The following is a 22,887-nucleotide window of genomic DNA, read 5'->3' as shown; positions in this document are numbered from 1 at the left end:
GTTTCCGTAACTAAAACATTTACAGATGTGAGTAAAAGTTTGATTATGTCGAAATAAGCGTGAGCGTAGATGTACAGAAAGAGTTTAAGACCGCATTAAATGATTCAGGCACTTTCCTTTAATCTCAGATTGTGTTCAGGAGCAGCATACAGACAGATAACTCATTCTCCTGGACACCGGTTAAAAAATACAACTCCTCTGCTCACCGTTTAGATAGTACTACTGCAGAAGCTTATAGGGGAGGGGGGGATAGAGAGAGAGAGAGAAGAAACAGAACATAAAACATCAGATGACAAACAGGATCACAGTTCACCGATTGGCTCGATGTTGTTTGAAGGATGAAGCCGATAGGCCAGCCGCTGGAAATATTTTGAGAACTTCACAACAACTTGCACAGTGTTCAGATGGTTTTTCGTTTGTTAGTTTTACTAGTTGTGTTGTGCTTAAGACAAAGGCAGAGAAAAGACATCTTGTTTTCATCCTGTAGGACGGTTACATCAACTTTGAGGCTGGTTTTGAGTTTTAAACATCGATAACACACACACGCACGCATACACACGCATTCTGAACAACACACTGGGTATATCTCACAAAAACTGTCAGATTTCTTTAAAAAAAATTAAAGAAAATGTAGCCTATTTTGAGGACCATGACTTTCTGCACTATGACTACTATGACTGTTATTTAAAGGTGCAATGTGGGACTTTTTGAAGGATCTCTTGACGGAATTGCAATATAATATACATATCTATTTTATCAGTGGTGTATAAAGATCTTAAAGCAACACTATGTAGTTTTTTACCTTTAAATAATGTCTCTAAAATTATTTCAGTGATAGAACAACTTTTTACTGGACAAATTGTACTGTTGCTGCAACCTGAGCAGCCTCCTAGCTGCTACAAGCACACTCTGAAAGTGGCGGTGGAGGGTAGGAAACACAGCCCCGCCCCTCCCCCTGCCTGCAGAAGAGTGTCTGATACCAGGCACTGTTGCGCTTTTCAACCACATGGGGGAGCTGTAAGTCATTTTTACATGGAAACTACATAGTGTTGCTTTAAATAATGAACTGTATTGTTTTTATTATCTTAGTATGAGTCGTTTTTATCTACATACACTGTGGGTCCCCTTACATGGAAGTCGCTGTCATGTTTCTACAGTAGCCCTAAACGGACAAACTGCTCTATATCTATTGTCACTATTTTATCTCAAACGATGTTTTAGTCCTGTGGTGAATTTCGTAGCTTCTCTATGCGTTTCGGAAGGGAGGGGTGAGCTGTGGACTGAGCTGCAGGTTGCAATTCACAGTCTCACCACTAGATTCCGCTAAAAGTCCCATATTGCACCTTTAAGCAAATCTCCCCAATTTAAAAAAATTGTAATGTGAAAAACATGTATATTTGATTGTATATTTATTAGGGATGCAACAATACAACATTTCTGTGTTGATTCCGATATTTTATTACTTAAAGACTCATTATAGTTCTGCGTAATTCCTATGGCTTAGCCTTCACGCATCGCTTTTCATACTTCTGCATTGTCGTCCGCGGAGCCAAAGCAGAAACAGCTTGGCCAGTAAACCCACAAACAAAGATGCAGAAGCAGTTTGATTTGAGTAGACCAGCAGTGATGGAGGTAAATAGACAGCGACTCTTAAAAACAATCACCCACAAAGAAGGGGTGCCCTGGTGCCTTTTGCCCTGATGAAGGCCTAGATGTAGGCCAAAACATGTTGGTGGTATTTTTAAGTTCTATTATGAACTAGCACCTTTATTAAAGCGGTTTTATAATTAAGAAGAGTGCCTTGGTTTCCTTTTGTTATTTTAGAGAGCGACTCTTGTTGCAGTTTGAGTTAAATCACTCCTTAACTTGGCCCATCTATGTTTTTACCGTAAGCATAAATGCTTATGAAGAAATGCGACAACGATTTTTTTTACTTGACGGGAGGGGTTCTAGTGGACCAATCACAGCACTTGCGGTCTGCGTAGAATGGACATGTTGTTAAATTTTTGTTGAGGTGCGCATCAGACCACGCAGAGCTAGGCATAGCCTATGGCATAGCCTACAGCATAGCCTATGGCATAGCCTATGGCATAGCCTACGCCATAGCTATGACGTAGAATCTACACATGACTATAAATTACTCTTTAGAAAGACATCTACTGATACAGATAAATACATATTGTGTTGCTTTTTACTCTTTGTTTCAGAGTATTAAGTTTTAAAATCTTAATTTAATGCAATTTGTCATTGTCAACATGCTTTTATCTGCCAATACCGATTATAGGCTAATATATTGCTGCATCCCTAATTTTATACATCATGGTAGTGTATGTTAGACCCCCTTTAAAACCACTGTATTATAGTAAAGAAAATCGCCATTGAGAATAATATGAATTATTAGCGGTAAAATATGTGGGTGCATTACAGTAAAGATTAATGGTTTACTGTAATGGTTTAATGGCGATAATAACCAAAATAAAAAATAACATCTCAATGGTCCCACAATATGCTTGATTTTTTTTTAAATTATTTTGCAATCAATTGTTGGGGTTAATGCAATCTAGACATGTTTTGTGAGACAAAAAGACACACAATTGCTTTACAATTGCTTTACAATTGTGTAGCAATGTGTTCATATCACACCTCACACATACACACACGGGATCTACCATCCTACAGGTCAACTATTTTGGACTCTGGGTTTGTCTAGTGGACGTGTATCACAGTTAAAACAGACGCCTCTGATTGGAGAGACACAGCAAACAGTGACGTAAAAATACGAATCGATTAAAACGAACAGACAAAGACGCGGGAACGTAAGTCAAACCTTTAAAGCACAGAAGCATAAAAATATAAAGTACCTGGATTTATATATTTATATCTACATATATTTATATATACTTTTCATATATAAACGAATATTTATCGTGTAGTCTTTTTAAATGGAAGCTGAGGGTTACTCTTTTAAAAACCAATACAAATAAAAACAAAAAAATATTCGGACCTCTGTCCGGTACAGTTAAACTGAAACAAACGAAACGTTAATGGGACGACCCTCTGAAATACAGCGGGAAGGAAAAAATAACAAATGCAGTTCATTCATTCCACACTGTTGTGTCCCGTCCCGCTGCTCACCCCGCTGCCTTGTGCTTCCCGCCACAACAGTGACACGCGACACCGCATCGGTAGCACGCTCGCAGTGGCAAGTAACAGCACATGCAGGGCGCTAACAGCGAGAGACCCAGGAGCGCCAACCATCGCAGGCAGAAACGCTCTTCGCTGGCATCGCACGAGCACGGGTCCGAGTAGTCGCCCTCGGTGTCCGACATGCAGTGGTAGAGCAGGCTGTCCGCACACCACATGAAGCTCACCCGCCGAATGCACGTTTGCACGGGGTCCGGGGCTTCCTGACAGCGCCCGCGCCCGTTTTCCACCGGACTGAACATGTTCTGGCAGTACACGCACCGCAAGCGCTCCCTTCCATCGTCCACGCGCCGCGGCAGCCATTTCGCCGTCAGCGGCCTCGGCTGCCCTGTGACCACGCCCCCTCCGATGCCCGTTTTGCCTCCGTGGGTCAGGTGTCCGTCCCCACTGTGTGGGTAAGAGTAAGTGTAGTCGTGTTTGGGTGGCTCGCTCTTATCGAGGTGAACGTAAGCGTCCGTGGCATCCGTTCGCAGTGTTTTTTCACGCGTGGCCGTGGTTGCGTGCCGATAGTCCTCATAGCCCGTTAGCCAAGAGCGTTCGCGCGGGTTAATCCGAACGATCTCCTCATCCTCCTCGTGAAACCTGACATGACGTGAACAGGGGAATATGGGTACCGTCTGTACAGAATGGAAACATTATATTATTTTATTAATAGGACTGAAGAACTTTTTATTTGAAATATTGCCATTCGAAATCATAATATGATCCACGTTACAGACTATTTGCACATGCTCACCTGTTCCAGGTAGTAACGGTCAGAGTGCCTGTGCTGGTCGTAAAGATGTCCCAGAATGCAATGGTGGGGCTCAGAGAAGCTGATTGGTGCGAGCGTCTGCATGGATGTCTCTCTCTTCTGAGAAGAATTAGATGAGCTGTCTGTGGTGTTCTGTGGACAGAATGACAAAATAGAAATTGTTTCTCAATGTCGGCAGGATTATTGTGACACGGTTTAAACAAATAACATTAGAGTAGCATTTCGATCATTAAACATATTGCATGCAAGTACATAAGTTGCGTCCCAAATGACACTATACATTATGTAATCATTCATCTGGTGTATGACTTTAAGTAGAGTAGTATCATCCCAAATGTAACACTTAATGTTTAATAATTGGAAGTATAAGCGGTTTTACCAGACAAGGGCAAATGACGTCAAATGCAAAACACAATCCAGTCGATTCTGCGCATGCGCAAAGTCCCTCTCCCAGAGGATTCTGATTAACGATTGGCTCTTTATACTGGGAGGCGGGACTAGAGCTTGACTGTTGCAATCTCGCCAATTTATATTCATATCAGCGTCCATCTTGTTAATAATAAATATCTTTGGTTTTAAGCTCAGATGCCATCAAACTGAAGTGTAATGGTCTCTGCAGTTGAACTTTGCTCTTGGAGCGTCTGATAGGCCCGCACTACGTTTCTTCTAACATACTTTCATCTTTAAAGTCACGATCAACTTAACTTTCATGTTGTGATGTATTTCGGAGTGAAATAGAATATCACGCAATGAAAATAGTGGGTGTGGCCTGTGTTTTTTTCCCTGTACTTTGATTATATACATAAAAGTAGGCATTTTATTCAAAAATGGACCTGGCAGCAGTGGAGGGGGCGGAGTTAACGAATGCTCCCGCCCAAGCCGTCTAGCTGCTGTCATAAAGAAATTATCGCCAACGGGGGTGGAAGAAAATTTTTAGATTTTGATTTATTTGAAGTTTATAATATAATATAATAAACAAACACTGCAATATTACATAAAAAATAAGAATTGTCAGTTCTGATTTCATTTGGACTTTAAATGTTGATGAACAACATTGTAAAAGTTGACAAGTTTAAAGGCTAGTTACCTGAATAATAACTCATCTGTTTTTTTACGCAGACATCTAAAGGAAACTCGATAACGCCCTTGGGTGCTGAGGTGTGTTACGTCCCCAAACCACATTTGGGTAGAATTTCCAGCAAAACAACCATTTTCGTGACATATAACGCTACTATGACTAATATTGCGATATAAAACTGTGGTCGTCCACCCACCCGATTCATAAGTGAAACTTGAAAGAAAAACTAAATACATCGCTAGCACATGTCCCCCTAAAAAGAATGAAACAACTTCCTGTATTTTCAAACTTACCGAAAATACAGGAAGTGTCTCTGATCTGTACAAAAACATTTAAAAATACTTCCACAACAATGCACAGATCATTCTGCGTGACCTCTGACCCGTGTCTGAGGTTCGTCCAAGTCGGCAAATGAAGTGCTAGAGCGCTATTATCTGTGACCTTCAACCCTTGAAATCTACACTGTCTCCTTCCTGTGGCTCTTCCTGAGGCTTGGAGCCAGAGTCTGAAGCCAAGTGTGTGTGTGTGTGTGTGTGTGTGTGTGTGTGAGAGAGAGAGAGAGAGAGAGAGAGAGAGAGAGAGAGAAAAGAGTTGACACAGAGCCACACGGCCATCAGTAACTCAAGAGTGTGTGTTTGTGTGTGATGATGACAACTCGTCTCCGCCGGTCATCTGTCTCCTTTCTTATGTTGGGACTGAAATCTACACTTTAGATTTACAGTAAAAATCTGGCATTTAGATTATGAAACTTTAAGGGTCACAAATAATAACAAAGGGACCGTTCGAACGGGAACTTCTGGAGGTGTCCATTTTTAGCACACATTACAAGCAGTGTTGGGGAAAGTAACTAACACTAAAGTAATGCATTACAATATTAAGTTACTCCCCAAAAAAGTAACTAATTGCGTTACTTAGTTACTTTTCATGGAAAGTAATGCTTACGTTACTTTTAAGTTACTTTTTCTTACTTGGCTGAGGCTTGATCTCTTTCAGGCCTTGCAAGTGTTTTTATGATCGCAAAAATGTCAAGCTATTGCCTGCCATCTCCGTTTCTGACTCAAACTGTGCGTAATTCTACGTTAATATGTTCAGTTTAATTCAGTACATTATTTTATTTTTAAATTTAATTAATTAATGTGAAAAGTAACTTGCATTACTTTTTTAAAAAAGTAACTAAAATATTAATATGTACTAGGGGTGTCCTCGACTAAGGATTTACATATTCGAATCAGAATTTTCGAATCTTTCCATAGTCGACCGATAGTCGAATCATCTATGTTTGTGTGCATGGGTTGGGAGGGGGCCAGACCAGGTACAAATTGGTAACTTTTATTTTCTTTCACAAGCAGCACACATAAACAACTGTCTGATAAAGTGACCAAAACTGTCTTTCAAGTAATAAACGAAGACAAAACTGACAATGCATTTATATATATATTTTTTTTTTTAAGGTAAAATGTAAGGCAACATTTTTTATTATTCCTCATAACATTTTAAAGCCACGATCTACAGAACATCACACAAAAATACATTTTGATAACTAAACCTAAAAAAATAACAAAGGTGATCCTGCCTTGGAAACTCCGGCTACAATTAAGTGTTTTTATTTAATTTGGAGATAGCGCGTCAAAGCAGTCATGACCCAAAAAAAAACCCGATAAATGAGAAATGACAAATAATTTGTGATTGTGACTGTAAATGATAAAAACTAATCTTTATATACAATTCATTAAACTTTAATTTATAACAAGAAAAACACTGAAATTAATGATTTTATAGACACTACGCGTTATTATTTAGCACAGAAATACCTGCTTGCTTGCTTTGACTTTGATCATCTCTGTATTAACTTTAGATACAGAAAGACCGGATGATATTATTTATTTCAGGAATCTCTTTGCTATCATTTGAAAGTGAACACCGACTGACCATAATATTAAATCACAAGAAAGACATTCGTGTCAGGCAGAAATAGGTTCGGTGCAGATACTAGTCACCGAAATAAAAAAAAAAACGACTTACCTGTTTTGTAGTTTAACTTTAAGATATACAATATAACCACTCTGTTTTAAATACATTTTAAAAACTTATACTCGTCGAAAAACATCCGTTTTTTAATGTTTAGTTTGATGAACTCCTAAATATGAGACGCAGAGCACCTACCTAGCCCGTTCGGCTAAATTACATGCGCAAGCATGGCCAGCACGCAATAGCGCAACATCGATACAACGAAAAGCTATCCAAAATTTACATACTTAAATTAGATCGGAATTTACGTTTATAATAAATACAATTTTTTAAATAAAATAAGGTCAGAAGTAACAAAGTGCAGAACAAATATGCAAAATGCCTCAAGTGCACGGAAACAAAACACAAACCAAATAGTTAAATCAGATAACCCAAAGTTATTTAAACCCAAAGTGATATAAAATAAAATATAGAAATTAAGTCAAAGTTTAATTTGCCAGCTTTGTCTTTTAAATGTTGAAACAAAGAGGCAAGGCTTTGAACGGGTAGTTATTAACATAGAGACCTCTTATGGACGTGAAGCCCGGTCACAGGGGTTGTTGGATTTATTAACGCATTTTAAAAATATTTATTGAAAGCTGCTACTTCACATATTATTTGCAGCATTATCATAATATGCAGTATATTAATATATTGTGAGAAAGCTGTTATATGTGAAATCAGATAATGTGTGCACCCATATACGGCCAAAATTGAATGATCCTCATTTCATAATACATCTGCGACGATTCGACTATGAGATTGGTAGTCGAATCAGGCTTCTCCTATCGATGCATCGAATCTTCGACTATTCGGGGTCACCCCTAATATGTACATTTATAAATTACCGTATTTTTCGGACTATAAGCCGCGTTTTTTTCATAACTTGGCTGGTGCTGCGTCTTATAGTCTGGTGCGCCTTGTAAGTCAGTATAAATAAATTTTGACATTTATGAGGCAAGAGACATCATTACCGTCTACAGCTGCAAATGTCCGCTATATGCTGCTTCTGTATTTATGTAATTTAATGGATTCAGTGATGCGGAATGACGAGTCTGCCATCTTCACACTAGTTGGCTTGTTTGGTTAATTTAGACTATTCAACCTTCCAGGCAAGTTCTGTATGCTATGGTTTATCGTTTAAATAACTGATAACATTACTTTAACGTTCAGACATCTATTCAGCCTGCTGTTCTGTCTGCTATTGTTAAGTTGAATAACTCGCCTTTCCGTCTTTATTTCATCTTAATGACACATTTTTGAATGATGCGACTTATAGTCCGGAAAATACGGTAATGTGTTACTTTACTCGTTACTCCAGAAAAGTAAAATTATTACGTAATGCACGTTACTTGTAATGCGTTAACCATAACACTGATTACAAGATACTTCAAACTTGTTTTTACAGAAGAGGTCGTCTTTTTTCGGCAGTTCATCAAATACCTTCGCTTCAAATCCGCTTAATCCCGGCCTTAGAAATACTGTGTTGATGACAGAATCTGCTAAACTTCGACTTTGTGCAATTGAGCTCTAAATGCACGAAAAATTTATTAGATGCCAAATTTTCGTGGATCACATTCAAACTTGTGTCCCTCGTGAGTACTTGTACCTGAATACACCCTGAATGTGACAGTCACGTGAACCGCAGCGCCCCCTAATGTGTGGTTCAGTTTTTCATTTTTACATTCTTCACTTTCATCATTTGCAATGTTTTGCTACTGTTTACTACTGTATGTCTTGTCCAAAGAAGTGGTGGAGGGTTTTGCCAAATAAGATTGCATGTAATTAGAGGGTTTTGCGGTAAAATACAGTCAAATTTGTAAATTAACAATGAAATGGCTAAAGATGACAATTTTGAAAATAAGCTATTTCAATTGCTGACTATGCCAACTAAAGTGAAATTACTGAAACTAAACATAAAAGCCTGATAAAAAAATTCTAATTTACAAGAAAACATGCCAGACACAAGGTTTTATATCTGAACTCCTCATATGCATTATTATAGTGACCTGTGTGTAAATGTGAGTGTTACTGTGTGCGTGCGTGTGCGTGTGTGTGTGTGTGTGTTTGTGTGTGTGATGTCTGGCTGGAAATGTATTTGTGGCTGTGCTAATTATCACTTTAGACTTCACCTCAGAGGGAATTAGACAAGCAACAGCTGCTGTCCATTCTAAAACTCTCTCTCTCTCTCTTTATCTCGCTCTGCCTTGCTCTCTATCTCTGTCTCTTTCCTCTCTATCTGTTTTCTCAATTTCATCTTTTTCTTTCTGTTTCTCTTCTATCTCTGCCTCTCTATTTCTGTCTCTCTCTCTTTTTCTCTAAAGTAAGGAGTGACTGACTATTCTGATTAGTAATGATCAGTGTCTGGCCGGGCTTTTATGAATAGCTGTGAGTCATAAACCTCTAAAGTTAGCCATTAGAGAATCACTACTGCTGAGAAAGGCTAACAAACGCTTCTCAACGCTTGACTTATTTTATCTGTGTGTGTGTCTATGACTCTTCTATACAAGTACTTTAGTGTGGTTTTGTGGTGTTGAATTAAGAGCAACCGGGGGAAAGGGGAGAACGGGTCACACCCTGTGCATGAACACTGATAGCAATACACCCTTAAACATTATGGGGCGGTTTATCCAATTGCATGTTTGAGCTGCCTTAATTTAAAAACATCTTACACTGTCATATCTTAACATATATCAGTGCCATTGTTTTATCTCAAGATGCACACAACTTTTTTTTGTAACCGTGGGTTCACACTAGCCGCATTTGAGGCGTCAAATTTACGTCTACCGTGTCTTGTTTGTCGGTTGAACATTTTGAGTTTACTAACTTCGTTCATTCGTGAAAGTCGCGCGTGGAATTCTAGAGATATTCACATGGAAATTCGCGTCCCCTTAAAGGAATAGTCTACCCTTTTGCCATATTAAACTATGTTATTACCTCAACTTAGACGAATTAATACATATCTATCTTTTTTCAATGCGTGCACTGTACAGCGCGTTGTGAATGTGTTAGCATTTAGCCTAGCCCCATTCATTCCTATGGTACCAAACAGGGAAGCCACCAAACACTTCCGTGTTTTCCCTGTTTAAAGACTGTTACATGAGGAGTTATACCAGTAAGTATGGTGCTACAAAATAAAACTTTTTTTTCATTCCCTAGTTTGCCGACATTCGTCTGTGGAGGGAAAAACCCGCTGTGTGCCGGTGCAAAATACGAATGATACATGCGTCACTGACAAAGTCAATTGCGCTGGGTGCAAGATAGGGCCCAATATGTCTAAACACCTTATAAAAGTGGATTTTGCATAATAGGTGCCCTTCAAGAAACAGCAAACAAATAAATATTGAGATCCATTTTCAATGTCTTATTTTAAAATAAAGTGAAGAAGAGAGAGGAAAGAAACGAACTTACCGTGAACACATCATCGTCACCCAGTTCAGCCTCATTCTGCAGTGTGGAGGAGGATGTTGTAGATCCTGCAGAACATCAGTTATATAACATGTTATAAATGCAGGAGTCATGTTACTCAGCATGTTTAACACACCGGATCTGTGCCGTAATCTGACTAAACATATAGTACATGGCATAAATTATGTGTTTTTAAAATAGCAAACGTTAAGATCCTTTCAACAGTCTCTGCCTTACTCATCTTCCTCTTGGATCCACTCACCCTCCGTGAGGTCCTCAATGGCTTTCCTCACGCCACGGTCGAACGCCCGGGCGTCAGCGGGGCTCTGGAACGACAGCCCGCATTTTCTGTTGTCCACCCTCCAATGATGAAAGGTGGGCGTGGCTTTAGTGTAGACCAGGTCCTTCTTTAGAAAGCACTGTAGGATTACCTGCAAAGACGACAAAGAGATATATTATATATGCACATCACACTAAGGTTGTATAATTGTAAATACGAACAAATAAACACTGTTTATTACACGGCTCATTGGAATGCTTGATTCTGCAACATTTGCATGTTTGTTATTCCTAGATAACAATCAAAAGTAATAACACACGGTAACCTGGATGCTGCAAATCATTTTGACAGGTATGGTTTAATAATACACAAATATTAAATATAAATATGTATTTTAATAACATATATGATAGCATATTTACTTTTAAAGATTAAACCAAATAGTATGTTCGTGACATTTAAGCGTCTTTTTATCTTAAAACCTAAAGTTAATGGGTTTTCATTGCGGAGGGACACAGAACTTTCCCCTAACGTTCCCATATGGTTGCCATTTGGTTATTTTTTTGGGAACGTTCCCTGTAGGTTATATTTATAATAACCTAAAGAGAACGTCCCCTGTAGGTTATTTAAGATATAACGAATATTCATAAAAAATTAGCAAATAAAATATTTCAAATAAATTTTTTATGTTCCTTACTTTACTTATGAATAAATAGCCGTGTAAGAAGCCCCAAAAATAAGCCCCTTCAGTGTGATACAAGACCCCTCGCTTCGGGTCCTGGTCACACTATCTGGGCTTATTTTTGCGATTAACAACCTTCTGCCTATACAATATCTTTACATATGACATGTTAGCTCTCTAACCTGCTTGTCTTTAAGTCTCTCGCCATAGATGAGAAAGCCATTTCGTCCCAGGAGCTCCAGGTCAGCTGGGACCATCTTACAAACCCCGACCCGACTGAGACCTCCACCCTCCTGAGCCAGCCAGCCCCCGCTAGACTCATCCCTCGTCATCACCACCGCTTTCACTCGCACTATGTAACTGTCACTGCAATGAGGAAGAAAAAGAGAGGCAAAGAGATGGAGGGGGTCAATGATAAATAATGACGATGAAAAGGTAAAATCATGCATGAATTTCTTCTCACACTCTCCAAATGTATTTTGAAACGAGATTCCCTCACCATTTTTAATGTATGATTGGTATTGCATAATAACTAATTCATAATATTCTAAGAATTTTGGAAAGACTTTTTGATCTTTGACATAAACAAATGCCAAAACTAATATTAATTCATAACTCGGCAACATTTTCATCATTTAAATCATCGTCTGTATGAAATGCATTGTTTTATGCACTTTTGAATATTTTACGTTATTAAGTTTTATAGTATTACATTAAATTCACTAGTACTGTTGTTTGAAACCATTTCAAGATGACTTATACAGCTTAACTACAGTCTTGAACTGTACTGTAACCCAATGTAACACCCTAAAGGTGTCTGTGTCCCAAAAATCTTTGCCCGAGGCTTTTAATCTTTGGCATGTAAATACAACTAATCTCCTGAGAATAACGCCTGGTTCGGTTCAAACTTCACCCAATTTGTTTTTAAAATCCAGTCTTTAGGACTGTCTGCAGTGTATCGTCATTTTGTAAGAGACAAAACCCGATCCACCTTTTAGGCAGTACAGAAAATAATAGTATACAGCAAACTTAAAGCCAAGACTAAAGGGGTTGTAAGACTTGACCTTATTCTGATTTATTTACCAATATTTGTCAATTGTAAGATGCCTGGCTTATTACCATATATATATTTCTTACGCCAGCGATCTGACGTGATTTATATTGATGACGTCATAATCCGTCCTGTTAAAAGCCCAAGCTATCAAGCCTGCTTTGCAAACCTTTTCCTGTGAGGAGGATGATGTTCGTTATGCAAACGAGATTTCGAGACTCATGCATATGTTACAAGAACGTATGCTAATGCCTTTCATAATATTGCACCTATTTTTATGTGCAAGCATGTGCAAAATATGACCGACCGTTTAAACTCTGATCTCAAATGCAAAACTTGAGATCAGGATTTCTCAGTGTGTCATTTACATACTGACTACAACAGTTCATGGGAACTTCACACACCTGTCGGCTCGTATTAGACTGCCGTCCATGTGTTTTAAAATGTTATAATGACTGCTGATCATACCTGGCTGTTTATATCTGGTGTTAAGATGCGTTGACCGCACTGAGCACTGTGGGTTTACGCCACAAGCCAGGTCCGGTGTAAAAACATTGCTTGCTACATCATACGTTATATCAGTACGCGGAGAGTAGCCAGACCACGTTCGACCAAGACCAAGCAATCCTGTCGAATTCGACTACCTCTGGATGTGGTCAAAGTGGATGAGCTCAAAACGTTTCACACCCCATTTATATCTGTATTTACTTAGCAATGTCCACTTGTGATCCGATCAATCAAAATGCATCTTAATAACAGGTGTAAACAGGCCAAACAATTCACAAAGTAAACCGGGTCTATCAATTATAAAGACAAACGAAACATGCAGTGCTGGGGTTGCCAGGACCGAGAACCATGGGTCACATCTGTGCTGTTGAGGTCAGCAACACTCCTGTCATTTCTTTCATCTGTCAATGCACAATCAGTCCGAGGGTGTGAATGTGAATATCCCATGTGCTTCATGCCGATTATCCTATCACGTGACTTCATCTTCGCTTTTCTTCTCCACTGCTGAGTAATGATGACACTAAAAAGACTCCCTGACCAGCTTTAAATTTTTTAAACTAATGATTTCTTTTAAACCTACAGCATAAGTCCTTCCAAAACTGTGGGAACCCTGGATACATAGTTAAAGGGATAGTTCGGCCAAAAATGATATTAAACCCATGATTTACTCACCCCCAAGCTGTCCGAGTTGCATATGTCCATCGTTTTTCAGACAAACATATTTTCGGATATTTTAGAAAATGTTTTAGATCTTTTAGTTGATTAAATGTAATGTTACGGGGTCCATGACCTTCAAGTCCAAAAAATGTGCATCCATCCTTCACAAGATAAATCCAAACGGCTCCAGGATGATAAACAAAGGTCTTTTCAGGGTAATCCGCGCGGTGTTGTTGTAGAAATATCCATATTTAAAACTTTATTAACGAAAATAAATACCTTCCGGTAGCGCCGCCATCTTAGTCGCGTCCGCATTCAGGATGAGAGCTTACGCAGCCTACGGAGGCTACTCTGCTGCTGCTCTGTGCCCCCGCCCTCCGAATTTGTCATACGTCACTAAGAAAAGTGCGTACACTACGCTAATACTCTCTCCTGAATACAGAGGAGTCTAAGATGGCGGCGCTACCGGAAGGTATTTATTTTCGTTAATAAAGTTTAAATATGGATATTTCTACAACAACACCGCACGGATTACCCTCAGAAGACCTTTGTTTATCATCCTGGAGCCGTTTGGATTTAATTTGTGAAGGATGAACGCACTTTTTTTGGACTTGAAGATTGTGGACTATGGGTGGACCCCGTAACATTACATTTAATCAACTGAAAGATCTAAAACATTTTCTAAAATATCCGAAAAATGTGTTTGTCTGAAAAACGATGGACATATGCAACTCGGACAGCTTGGGGGAGTAAATCATGGGTTTATTATCATTTTTGGCCGAACTATTTTCAGATAAAAGGGTTAGAGATGCACCGAATGTTTGGCAACCGAAACTATTTAGCTGAAAATAGCAAAACAAATCTGTGCTCGACCAATAAAGGGGATAGTTCAGCAAAATTTACCCCATGAATTACTCACCCATAAGCCATTCGAGATACATAATATGTCCAGTAGAAAACAGGGTCCACAACATTCAAAACCAAAAAAGTGCATCTGTCCTTCACAGAAGTGAACCACACAGCTCTAGGCCGCTACAGGAAGCTAGTTATTAATATAAGTTTAAAATATGGATATTTTCTTACAAAATTGAATTGATTATCCTCAGAAGGCCTTTATTAACCCCCTGGAGCCGTGAGGCAAACATGTCGGCGGAAGAAAGATGTTTTTTTGCTATTTTCGGTCAAATACTTCGGTTGACAAACATTCGGTGCATCTCTAAAACAATAAAATAATGACATGAGATGAAGTACACCCTCATAATGCGATTATAATGGGATATTTTTTCAATATTGCGATAATACTTTGCCCCGTGTAAGCACAATACTTCGATAAAAATAATGCAATTAAGCTCATAATTGCAGCAAGTATCATCGTATTAAAAGAGGTGGCGTACGCTATTTTTAATCTCAGTATGCGTCCATGTAAACACTGTTATCGCATCTATACAGCACTAACTGAAGTGCCCGTGTGTTTTAGGCTACGTTTACACAGAAACGATTTGAAAAGAAAATGCAAAAGTGGCGTTGCGTTACTACTTTTAATTCCGCGTTTATACGAGCGTTTTGAGGTGAAAATCTGCGTTCATATGGAGACCCAAATGCTGCGTCCGAAACCGCCTACTACATACTATATAGTACGCGAAAAGCCATAGGCGAGGCGAGTAGTATGTCCGAAAACATAGTATTCGAAAAACAGTATGCGAAAAGTACCCGGATGACCTACTACTTCCAGTTAGATTTTGCAGCGTGCATACGATGGACGCTTCACTATCCCATGATGCCCCGGATGAGGAGTTATCCAACGAAGAAGAGGCACGCGGCTGTTTTCGCGCTGAAATGACATGACGTGATGACGACGTATGTCACGTGATGTAGCAACATGGCGGATGTAGTACGTCCGAATCTCATTCATACTACCTGGATTCATACTATACAGTACCTACTGTTTTAACGCCAAGTAAGTAGGTACTTCATCTAATTCAGTACCTACTATACAGTATGCGGTTTCGGACGCACCCAAAGTGTTTGATATTTGATGTAGTATGCACTCCAGGCGGCTAGGTGGCAATGTGAAGCACTGACACACAACACCACCAAGTCCGCGCTGGCGTTCAACCTTCTTCCTTGTTCTCCCAGGTCTTGTCCATTCGCCTCCGACGAATTGGCATATCAACAATTTGATGCAGGTAATGAATGCACCTTCTCTGATCAGTAATACTAGCTAATATTTCGTACAACTGCTGGAAAGACTCTTGTATATTAATCAGAGCTGCTATGGCAACTTGAAGGTCCGACATATGGAAATAATCCGACATGTTTGTTGTTATTTTCATGAACCTGTATGCGGCGAGAGCCACCGTGAGCAGACTTTTGCGTTTTTACCCTTTAGACAGGAACGCGAGGGTAGATCATTTTTAAGATTTCCACTTTGGAGGGTGGTTTCACGTTTTTAAGCCCCTAAAATGCTGTCACCATGTAAACGAAAGGCACATCCGATAAAATATTTGTACGTTTTCACCCTCGAGCATTCTCGTGTAAACAGGCCCTTAAGGGCTCGTTATAGTCGTGCGTAGGTCCTACGTAGGTTCCGCGTCGGTTTTCATTTATACTTTTGTGTCGTCGTCCGTGTCGACGTGCAAACACACGCGCAGACTGGTGGTAGGCAGTAACCTTGCGTGTAACCAAAGTAGCAGCGCAAACGTCAAAGAAGAAGAAGCTTAGCAAGTTTACCCACAAACGAAGAAGAAACAGCAACTTGTTGTGTATAATTTGAGAAGACCAGCAATGATGGAAGTAAATAAACAGTGACTTTTGATGCAGTTTGAGTTAAATCACTCCTCAACCTGGCTCATCTTTGTTTTCACAGTCACAAAATGAAATACCTATGACGCAGTTTTTTTTACCTGACGGGAGGGGTTCTGGTAGACCAATCACAGCGCTTGCAGTCCGCGTAGATCTGACGCGCTGTTAAAGGCTCTCTAAGCGAATCTGCGAGACGTTAGTTATTGTTGACGTTTGAAACTGTTTTCAAACAGACGGAGCGTAGCTAACTCCTCCCCCTCCCTTCCGTGCTTTCATTAACGCGCCCAACCCCCACCCCCAAATCCTTTTTATCGTTTATTGGCTGGAATACTTGTTTTGTTTTGTGATGCTAGGTTTGGCCACTTGTTGATATTGCCGTTTGTGAAGCCTGGGCTGTCTACAGAGATCGCGTTTTTTTACAGTTTGATCAGCGGACAGGCAGCAAGCAGATAGTGAGGAGATGTTTCCGGTATGTAACAAAAAATGTTTTATGGTCTAAAACGCTTCAATTCGCTTAGAGCGCCTTAAAATTTTTGCGAGGTGCGCGTCAGGCTACGCAGAGGCTACGAATAGCCTACGGCGTAGAACCTATGCACGACTATAAATCGGACTTTAGTCACGCACCTTAAGCGCAAATTCATTTTACATTTGACATTAGGAAGTTTTCCCTGAACTCGACTCACTGTTAGCCCTCTGCCCAGCTCAAATAACGTGACAGCAGCGTATAAAACCCTTACAGGCACTGTCATAATGTCTTCATCATGGCACAGAATAACGAAATACATTCAGATAGATATGAAAGATATAAATTGCATGGGTATATTTGTAGCAATAGCCAACAATACAGTGTATATGGACCATTATTGTTTTTGGAAATATCGAAGTAAAGATCCTGTTCGATATAGATATTTTGTACTATCCTACCATAAATATATAAAAAAATTTATTGATCATTAATATTGATTTTCTCAATATTTTGATTTTTTGCACCCGCAGATTCCAGATTTTCAAATAGTTGTATCTCAGTCAAATATTGTCCTATCCAAACAAACCATACATTAATGGAAAATTTCTTGTTGATGTATAAATCTCTCTTTTTTTAATGACCCTTATGGTTTTGTGGTCCAGGATCACATATATACAGTATGCATAACATGATATGAAATATACGCAATATAACATTTTCATGACACCGCCCAAACTTCCCAGAAATGCTAATGCTCTGAAAAATGTCCTCAAACTTTTGTTGTTATATGTGATCCTGCCTGTGAAAGCCATATGAAGTCATTTTTTGTGATTTACTTTTTAAACATATTTTTAATATTGACTGAGTAAGATCATGTCAATGATAGGAATCAGTGACTGAAATCAAACTTTCTAATCTCATAATGAGATTCACAGACAGGGTCACATATTATTCATTTATAAGTCACTATGAGTGGAAGGTTTGATGTAAAAGTGAAAGTGGCTAAATCACTGTGTACACATGAGCAGCTGCCATAGGAACCATTGTCACCCACACACACTGCAAATATAAAATAATAAACCTTTTCCATTCTTCAAAACTTCGTTTCATTGTTGCCTCTTCATTCTGTGTTTCTGAAAATGGTAACAGAGTATTTTATTGCCCTCGCACTTTCAGGTTAAAATAGAAATAACTGCGATTGACCGGTGTGACTGCTCTGGAAATCAATCCACAGCCTTTCTCAAAATCTGCTGTAACCAGCGTTAAGTTCATCTGGACTGACCTTAACTCAAGGTCACTCTCTCCATTCTGTATTATTGTAGGTCATGGCGGTGTGATCAATATAGATCGAGTACCCAGAGGGTGGACTGGCCATCCGGGTTTAAGGTCAGGGCGCCTGCTGGTTCACGTGAGTGTGCACGACTACAGTTATAACCAGTGAGAGCCACTGGTTTGCTCAGCACGATTTAGGGAATTACATTTATTTAACCAAGTTCAGGATGAGCATGACCATGTAATCCAACAAATCAGCACAAAGAGGCGCCTATAAATAGCCATTCCTCACCTATATCCCTTGACAGTTTTTGTAGCATCCCTCTTCCACCCCATCACCTCACTCTCAGCTAGTTTCATCTATCCCAGTTTAAGAGGGGGGAGTACTCTGGGTTCGGGCTAAAATTCGGAGTCGGAGCCCTCTCTTCGGACAGCACACAAAATATGCTTTATCTCATTAAAATAAAAAGCTTCAGTGCATGTTATACTATAAACAATTACAGTAAAGAAACATGTGGTGTTTAGTGATCATTGGTAAATGTAGAGACAATAATAAGGAATATAAATGTGTCCAAGACCAATTTTCCCATCCTCCGCAACAATTTTCAATCATTGTTTAAGCTCTCAAGGAACTGACATTTTTAAAAAAAAATTATTGTTGGAAGGGACATAATTGACTGTGACACTCAAGATGGCTACCAGGTAAGCAGTTCTTATTTTTTCTGTCCAGATAAAAGTTGAAATTTTGTTTGTCATAGTACCTAGACAACTTTTTAGTTCTCATTAGCGAAACATGAGTTTGTAAATGCATATATTTAATGGAATATCATGTTGCGGTAATGATAATTTTTGATAATGATAATCTAAAAAATGTAAATAATTTTATAGGAAATATTTTTAAAATCTTCTAAAAATAATGGTTATAGTAAGTTCAACCTTATATGTGCAAAAAAATTGGCTTCAAGGGCTTGACACCTTCTAAGTCTGGATTTCGTGAGAATCACCCATTCCAATAAAAAAGTCACCAGTTTTTTAATTATCCTTACCTGGTTTGGCCCGATATCAGATTAATTTTCCTCACGATGTTGAGCCCAATGTCTAAGTTTCTGTTTTTTACAGTTAAACGGGATGGTGATGACATAAACTGCTCTTAAGATTATACATTTGTCTATATGTCTTTTATACACAAAGCTACTATTACGTAATAAGACTCGGAATATATTGCATGTGATATGAATTATGTTTGTGACTCTTTCGCACGATACATGACTCGTTTATGTTCTATGGCAAACAAAAACCTAAAATCTCCTATAGAAATATAACTTTTTTGGTGACAAATTCAGTTCAAGCACAAGCTCTGATTTTCAGTTTGTGACAGTAAGTGATTTGGTGTCATGTCCTGTGCCCCAATGTCCCAGAGGTCAAAACACACAGGAAGTAGCCGGGTCAACAGTGTGTACAAGCAATGTGCACGATGACCCATTTAAGAAATACTGGCTGACCGAACTAAAACATGTAAAGGCAAAGCTCAGCCATGTTTTTAAGTAAGAATGTGACAAAAATGCTTCAATGCCAACGATGTCTCAAATCAAAACTTATACGAGTGTAAAGTGTAAACAAAATAAATGCAATTGCAATAAAAATCGATTTGTTTTGGGCAACACAGCACACTTTACAAGCTAAGCGCTGCACATAAAAATTCTGACAGCTTTTTAGATAAGGGCCATACCAGTTTATAGCTTAAAGGAATATAAAGCATAATTTAATTCATGATTGTCTTTCCACATAGAATGAAACAACCGAGGGGCGTGGCCGCGCAGTTAAGCTTCACCGCTTCGGCGACCTCTGTAACTTCCGCCGGATCTTTATTTAATCCTCTCACATTGTTTTCCCTCACAATCGCTCCGGGAGCGCCTTCTCTGAAACCTCCTCCCCTCAGCCGATAAAAGTCAACATTTCACAACCTCGGGCGATTATATGGTCCTTTACATCCCAGTCAGACACACGTATTTACTCAAACGGGTGTGAGCGTGTCATAAATTAAAACAATCCCATGGTCCTCGCAACACGTCTCGCGGGAATACGTTACTACATAAAAATGCAAGAACAAAGTTTAGATAACATTCCATAAAATGTGTAAAAACAACTTGTTTACAAATATGGTATATATTACATTATATATATATATATATATATATATAAAATATATACATTTGAATTTTTTTTAAATGTACAACAATTGACTGATCAAATCTGACAGCCCCCCCAAAAACATCACCATTTTAATTCTGATTGAGTGTATGTTACAAAAACTAATTTTAAGCCCTTAAAGAGCTCACTAAGTTAACGAGCCGTTTAACCCGCTCCTAATGCTATTAGCGAGAGACTTTGATCGGCTTGTGCGAGTCAAACTGTAAGCAAAGATGCGGGCCCTGGTCCAAACACCAACTTAAACATTTCTTAGTAAACACCAACCTATAGATGAAAACAAACGCTAAATGGCGCACGAGCTCGCGCGACTCTTGAATCGTCACGCGCATTGCGCTTTCCCCCCATGGAAACTGAAGACGTTTGATCAAATCTGACGGTCAAACGCATATAAAGGTCTAATATATGTCACATTGGCCCCCGTTTAACATCACAGAGCGGCGAAGCGCACTCTCCGCTGTGCGCGCCCCCGTCTGTATTTTTATGAATGAAGGACAGTATGCAAATGAGAGCGATTCACGAAAAGAAATGGCGGATGTAGCATGTCAGACCACCACAAAGAAAGACACCAAGAACGGCCAGACAAGAGGAAAACAGGCCCTTAATAAAAGCGTATACTTGCACGATATTATAGCTCGGTATGTTTATGAACGTTGCAATCGTGTGTTTGCTTCCCGAAAGAGGTTATTCCTCTTTAGGGTCGACATGTTACAAAGTATTCAACATAGGATCTCTCCACAAAATGTTTCCGCTCCAGCCCCTCCTCCCTCCCCTCTCGGTTTGAGACCAGAGCCCTGCAGCAGGGGCCCAGCACTCAAATCTCTTTGACACAGCATTGTTTTTCAATATAAAACACCTCCGATGTCTCAACGTGCACGAATTCCCTGCATTTCTCAGGCCGTTAGCATGGATCGGGAGCGCGCTGCGGCCACAGTATAAAGATTTCCTTTGGTGTCCACATGCGTCGTTTTCGCAAAAAGTGAAGGGGGTCTGATACTTACTCGTCTGGTTGCGATTCCTCGGTCATTTTCCACCTCGTTTCACCTACGATAATAATAATATCCCTCCGCGGGCACGCATCGTTCGGGCTTCATGTCGTCTCGGTTCTTCACCTCGTCCCTTTTTTCAAGTCCAGGGCAACGAGTTTTCCCCCAAATCCGTTTCGGCGTTGCTTATTTTCGCTCTTTCCCCGCGCACTCCGCTTTATCCTCTAGTGGTCGCAATGCATCTGGTTAAAAATCCCAAAATCCTGCCTTCGTGCATCGTCCCGATGGCTATATCGATGTTTTTTTCGCCTCGCCGTGGCTGAAGACTGCGCGCTGGTCTCGGTGTGGAGCCCCATCTCTTATTACTCCATGTTGGATTGTGTAGTCAGCAGCAGGCGAGCGCCGCCGACACTGGAGGTGGGGGGAATGGAGGGGGTTGCGGAAGCAATGACGTCACACTGGAACGGCTGCAGACAGTTTTGGACGAAGGGATCTCCGGTGTCGGGCTCTACCAAAAAACCGCCACCTAGTGCCTCATCTAACCTTAATCTGTAGATCAGGGTTAGATTTCATAACCACAGGTCTACTGTACTCCACTAGAAATGCGCACGTATGAGGTATCCGGACGTGTCACACATTTTTGAGTACGCAAACTTTTCACGTACTGCAGACTTGTTGAGCACATGCCATGTGAAACCTACAACTACTTTTTTTTATCTAACTGATACAAATGCGAGCTAATATGATTTTTTTAAGAAAACTAACATCTTACCTTTGTAAATTTACATTTATACATAGGCTATGACAGGAACACAATTTTAATAAAAATTTAATTAAAAATAATTCAAATAGATGAGTTGGACAGGGTAATGGAGAAAAAGCAGCAAACAATATTGTTCCCAGCATGGATGAAAGTAAGATGCTCACTTTAATATTGTAAAAATGCACCGCATGAAGCTGGTTTAGAGAGTGGCCAAGTATTCAGGGCCGGGGTCCACTACGGCAGTGGTTCTCAAACTGGGGGCCGTGGCCCCCTAGGGGACCCTGAGATGGTGCCAGAGGGCCCCAGTTTAATGACATTTTATGAATTACATGAATGAATCATAAATTCTGTGTAATTAAACCTTAAAAAATAAGACTACTAGCACTATATTGAATCATTTCATATGCTTGTTTAATTAAAATGTTAAGTTTTGGAATGTTTTATGTGATACATTTTATTTGGGGGGGGCATGAAGGATTGCCCGTACACAAGTGGGGCCCGCACGTCAAAAAAGTTTGAGAACCACTGCACTATAGAGGCCCTCAAGATGGCCATAAATTATTTAAAACCAAAGACAAAACAAGCTTTAAAATAAGCTTAAACAACCGAAACAACGTTATTATTTTTTAACAAATATACATCTTTGAAGATATGACAAACAATAAAATATTTTTTGGGGGGGGTAGAAATTGTGAGTGGGGTCTTAAATTATTCTGTGGAAAATGAGAGGGTCTTAAAAAGGTGGAGATCCACTGATCTAAG

The 22,887-nt window shown here is 39.5% G+C and overlaps 1 protein-coding gene across 1 annotated transcript; it reads right to left on the bottom strand.

The window, feature by feature from the left end:
• Positions 1-95: 95 nt before the first annotated feature.
• spred2a (sprouty related EVH1 domain containing 2a) lies at positions 96-21,886 on the bottom strand. Its single transcript, XM_065295307.2, has 6 exons — positions 21,378-21,886; positions 11,596-11,779; positions 10,714-10,882; positions 10,455-10,519; positions 3,941-4,090; positions 96-3,821 (listed from the first exon to the last, which is right to left on the bottom strand). The coding sequence occupies exons 1-6, from the start codon at positions 21,401-21,403 to the stop codon at positions 3,132-3,134; spliced, it is 1,284 nt and encodes a 427-aa protein (XP_065151379.1). The 5' UTR covers positions 21,404-21,886; the 3' UTR covers positions 96-3,131.
• Positions 21,887-22,887: the final 1,001 nt, after the last annotated feature.

This window comes from Paramisgurnus dabryanus, chromosome 4 (genome assembly GCF_030506205.2).
Source record: "Paramisgurnus dabryanus chromosome 4, PD_genome_1.1, whole genome shotgun sequence".
Classification (NCBI taxonomy): domain Eukaryota; kingdom Metazoa; phylum Chordata; class Actinopteri; order Cypriniformes; family Cobitidae; genus Paramisgurnus; species Paramisgurnus dabryanus.
The sequence above is the reverse complement of the archived record's forward strand: the minus strand, read 5'-3'. Positions and strand labels throughout refer to the sequence as shown.

What these genes read in the sequence shown, in the direction of transcription:
- spred2a (XM_065295307.2), bottom strand. Translation starts at nt 21,403, where the DNA reads ATGACCGAGGAATCGCAACCAGACGA. An exon ending in GAGGAATCGCAACCAGACGA is followed by an intron (nt 11,780 to 21,377) that starts GTAAGTATCAGA and finishes TCCTCATTGCAG; the next exon opens with TGACAGTTACATAGTGCGAG. An exon ending in CATTGAGGACCTCACGGAGG is followed by an intron (nt 10,520 to 10,713) that starts GTGAGTGGATCC and finishes GATGTTCTGCAG; the next exon opens with GATCTACAACATCCTCCTCC.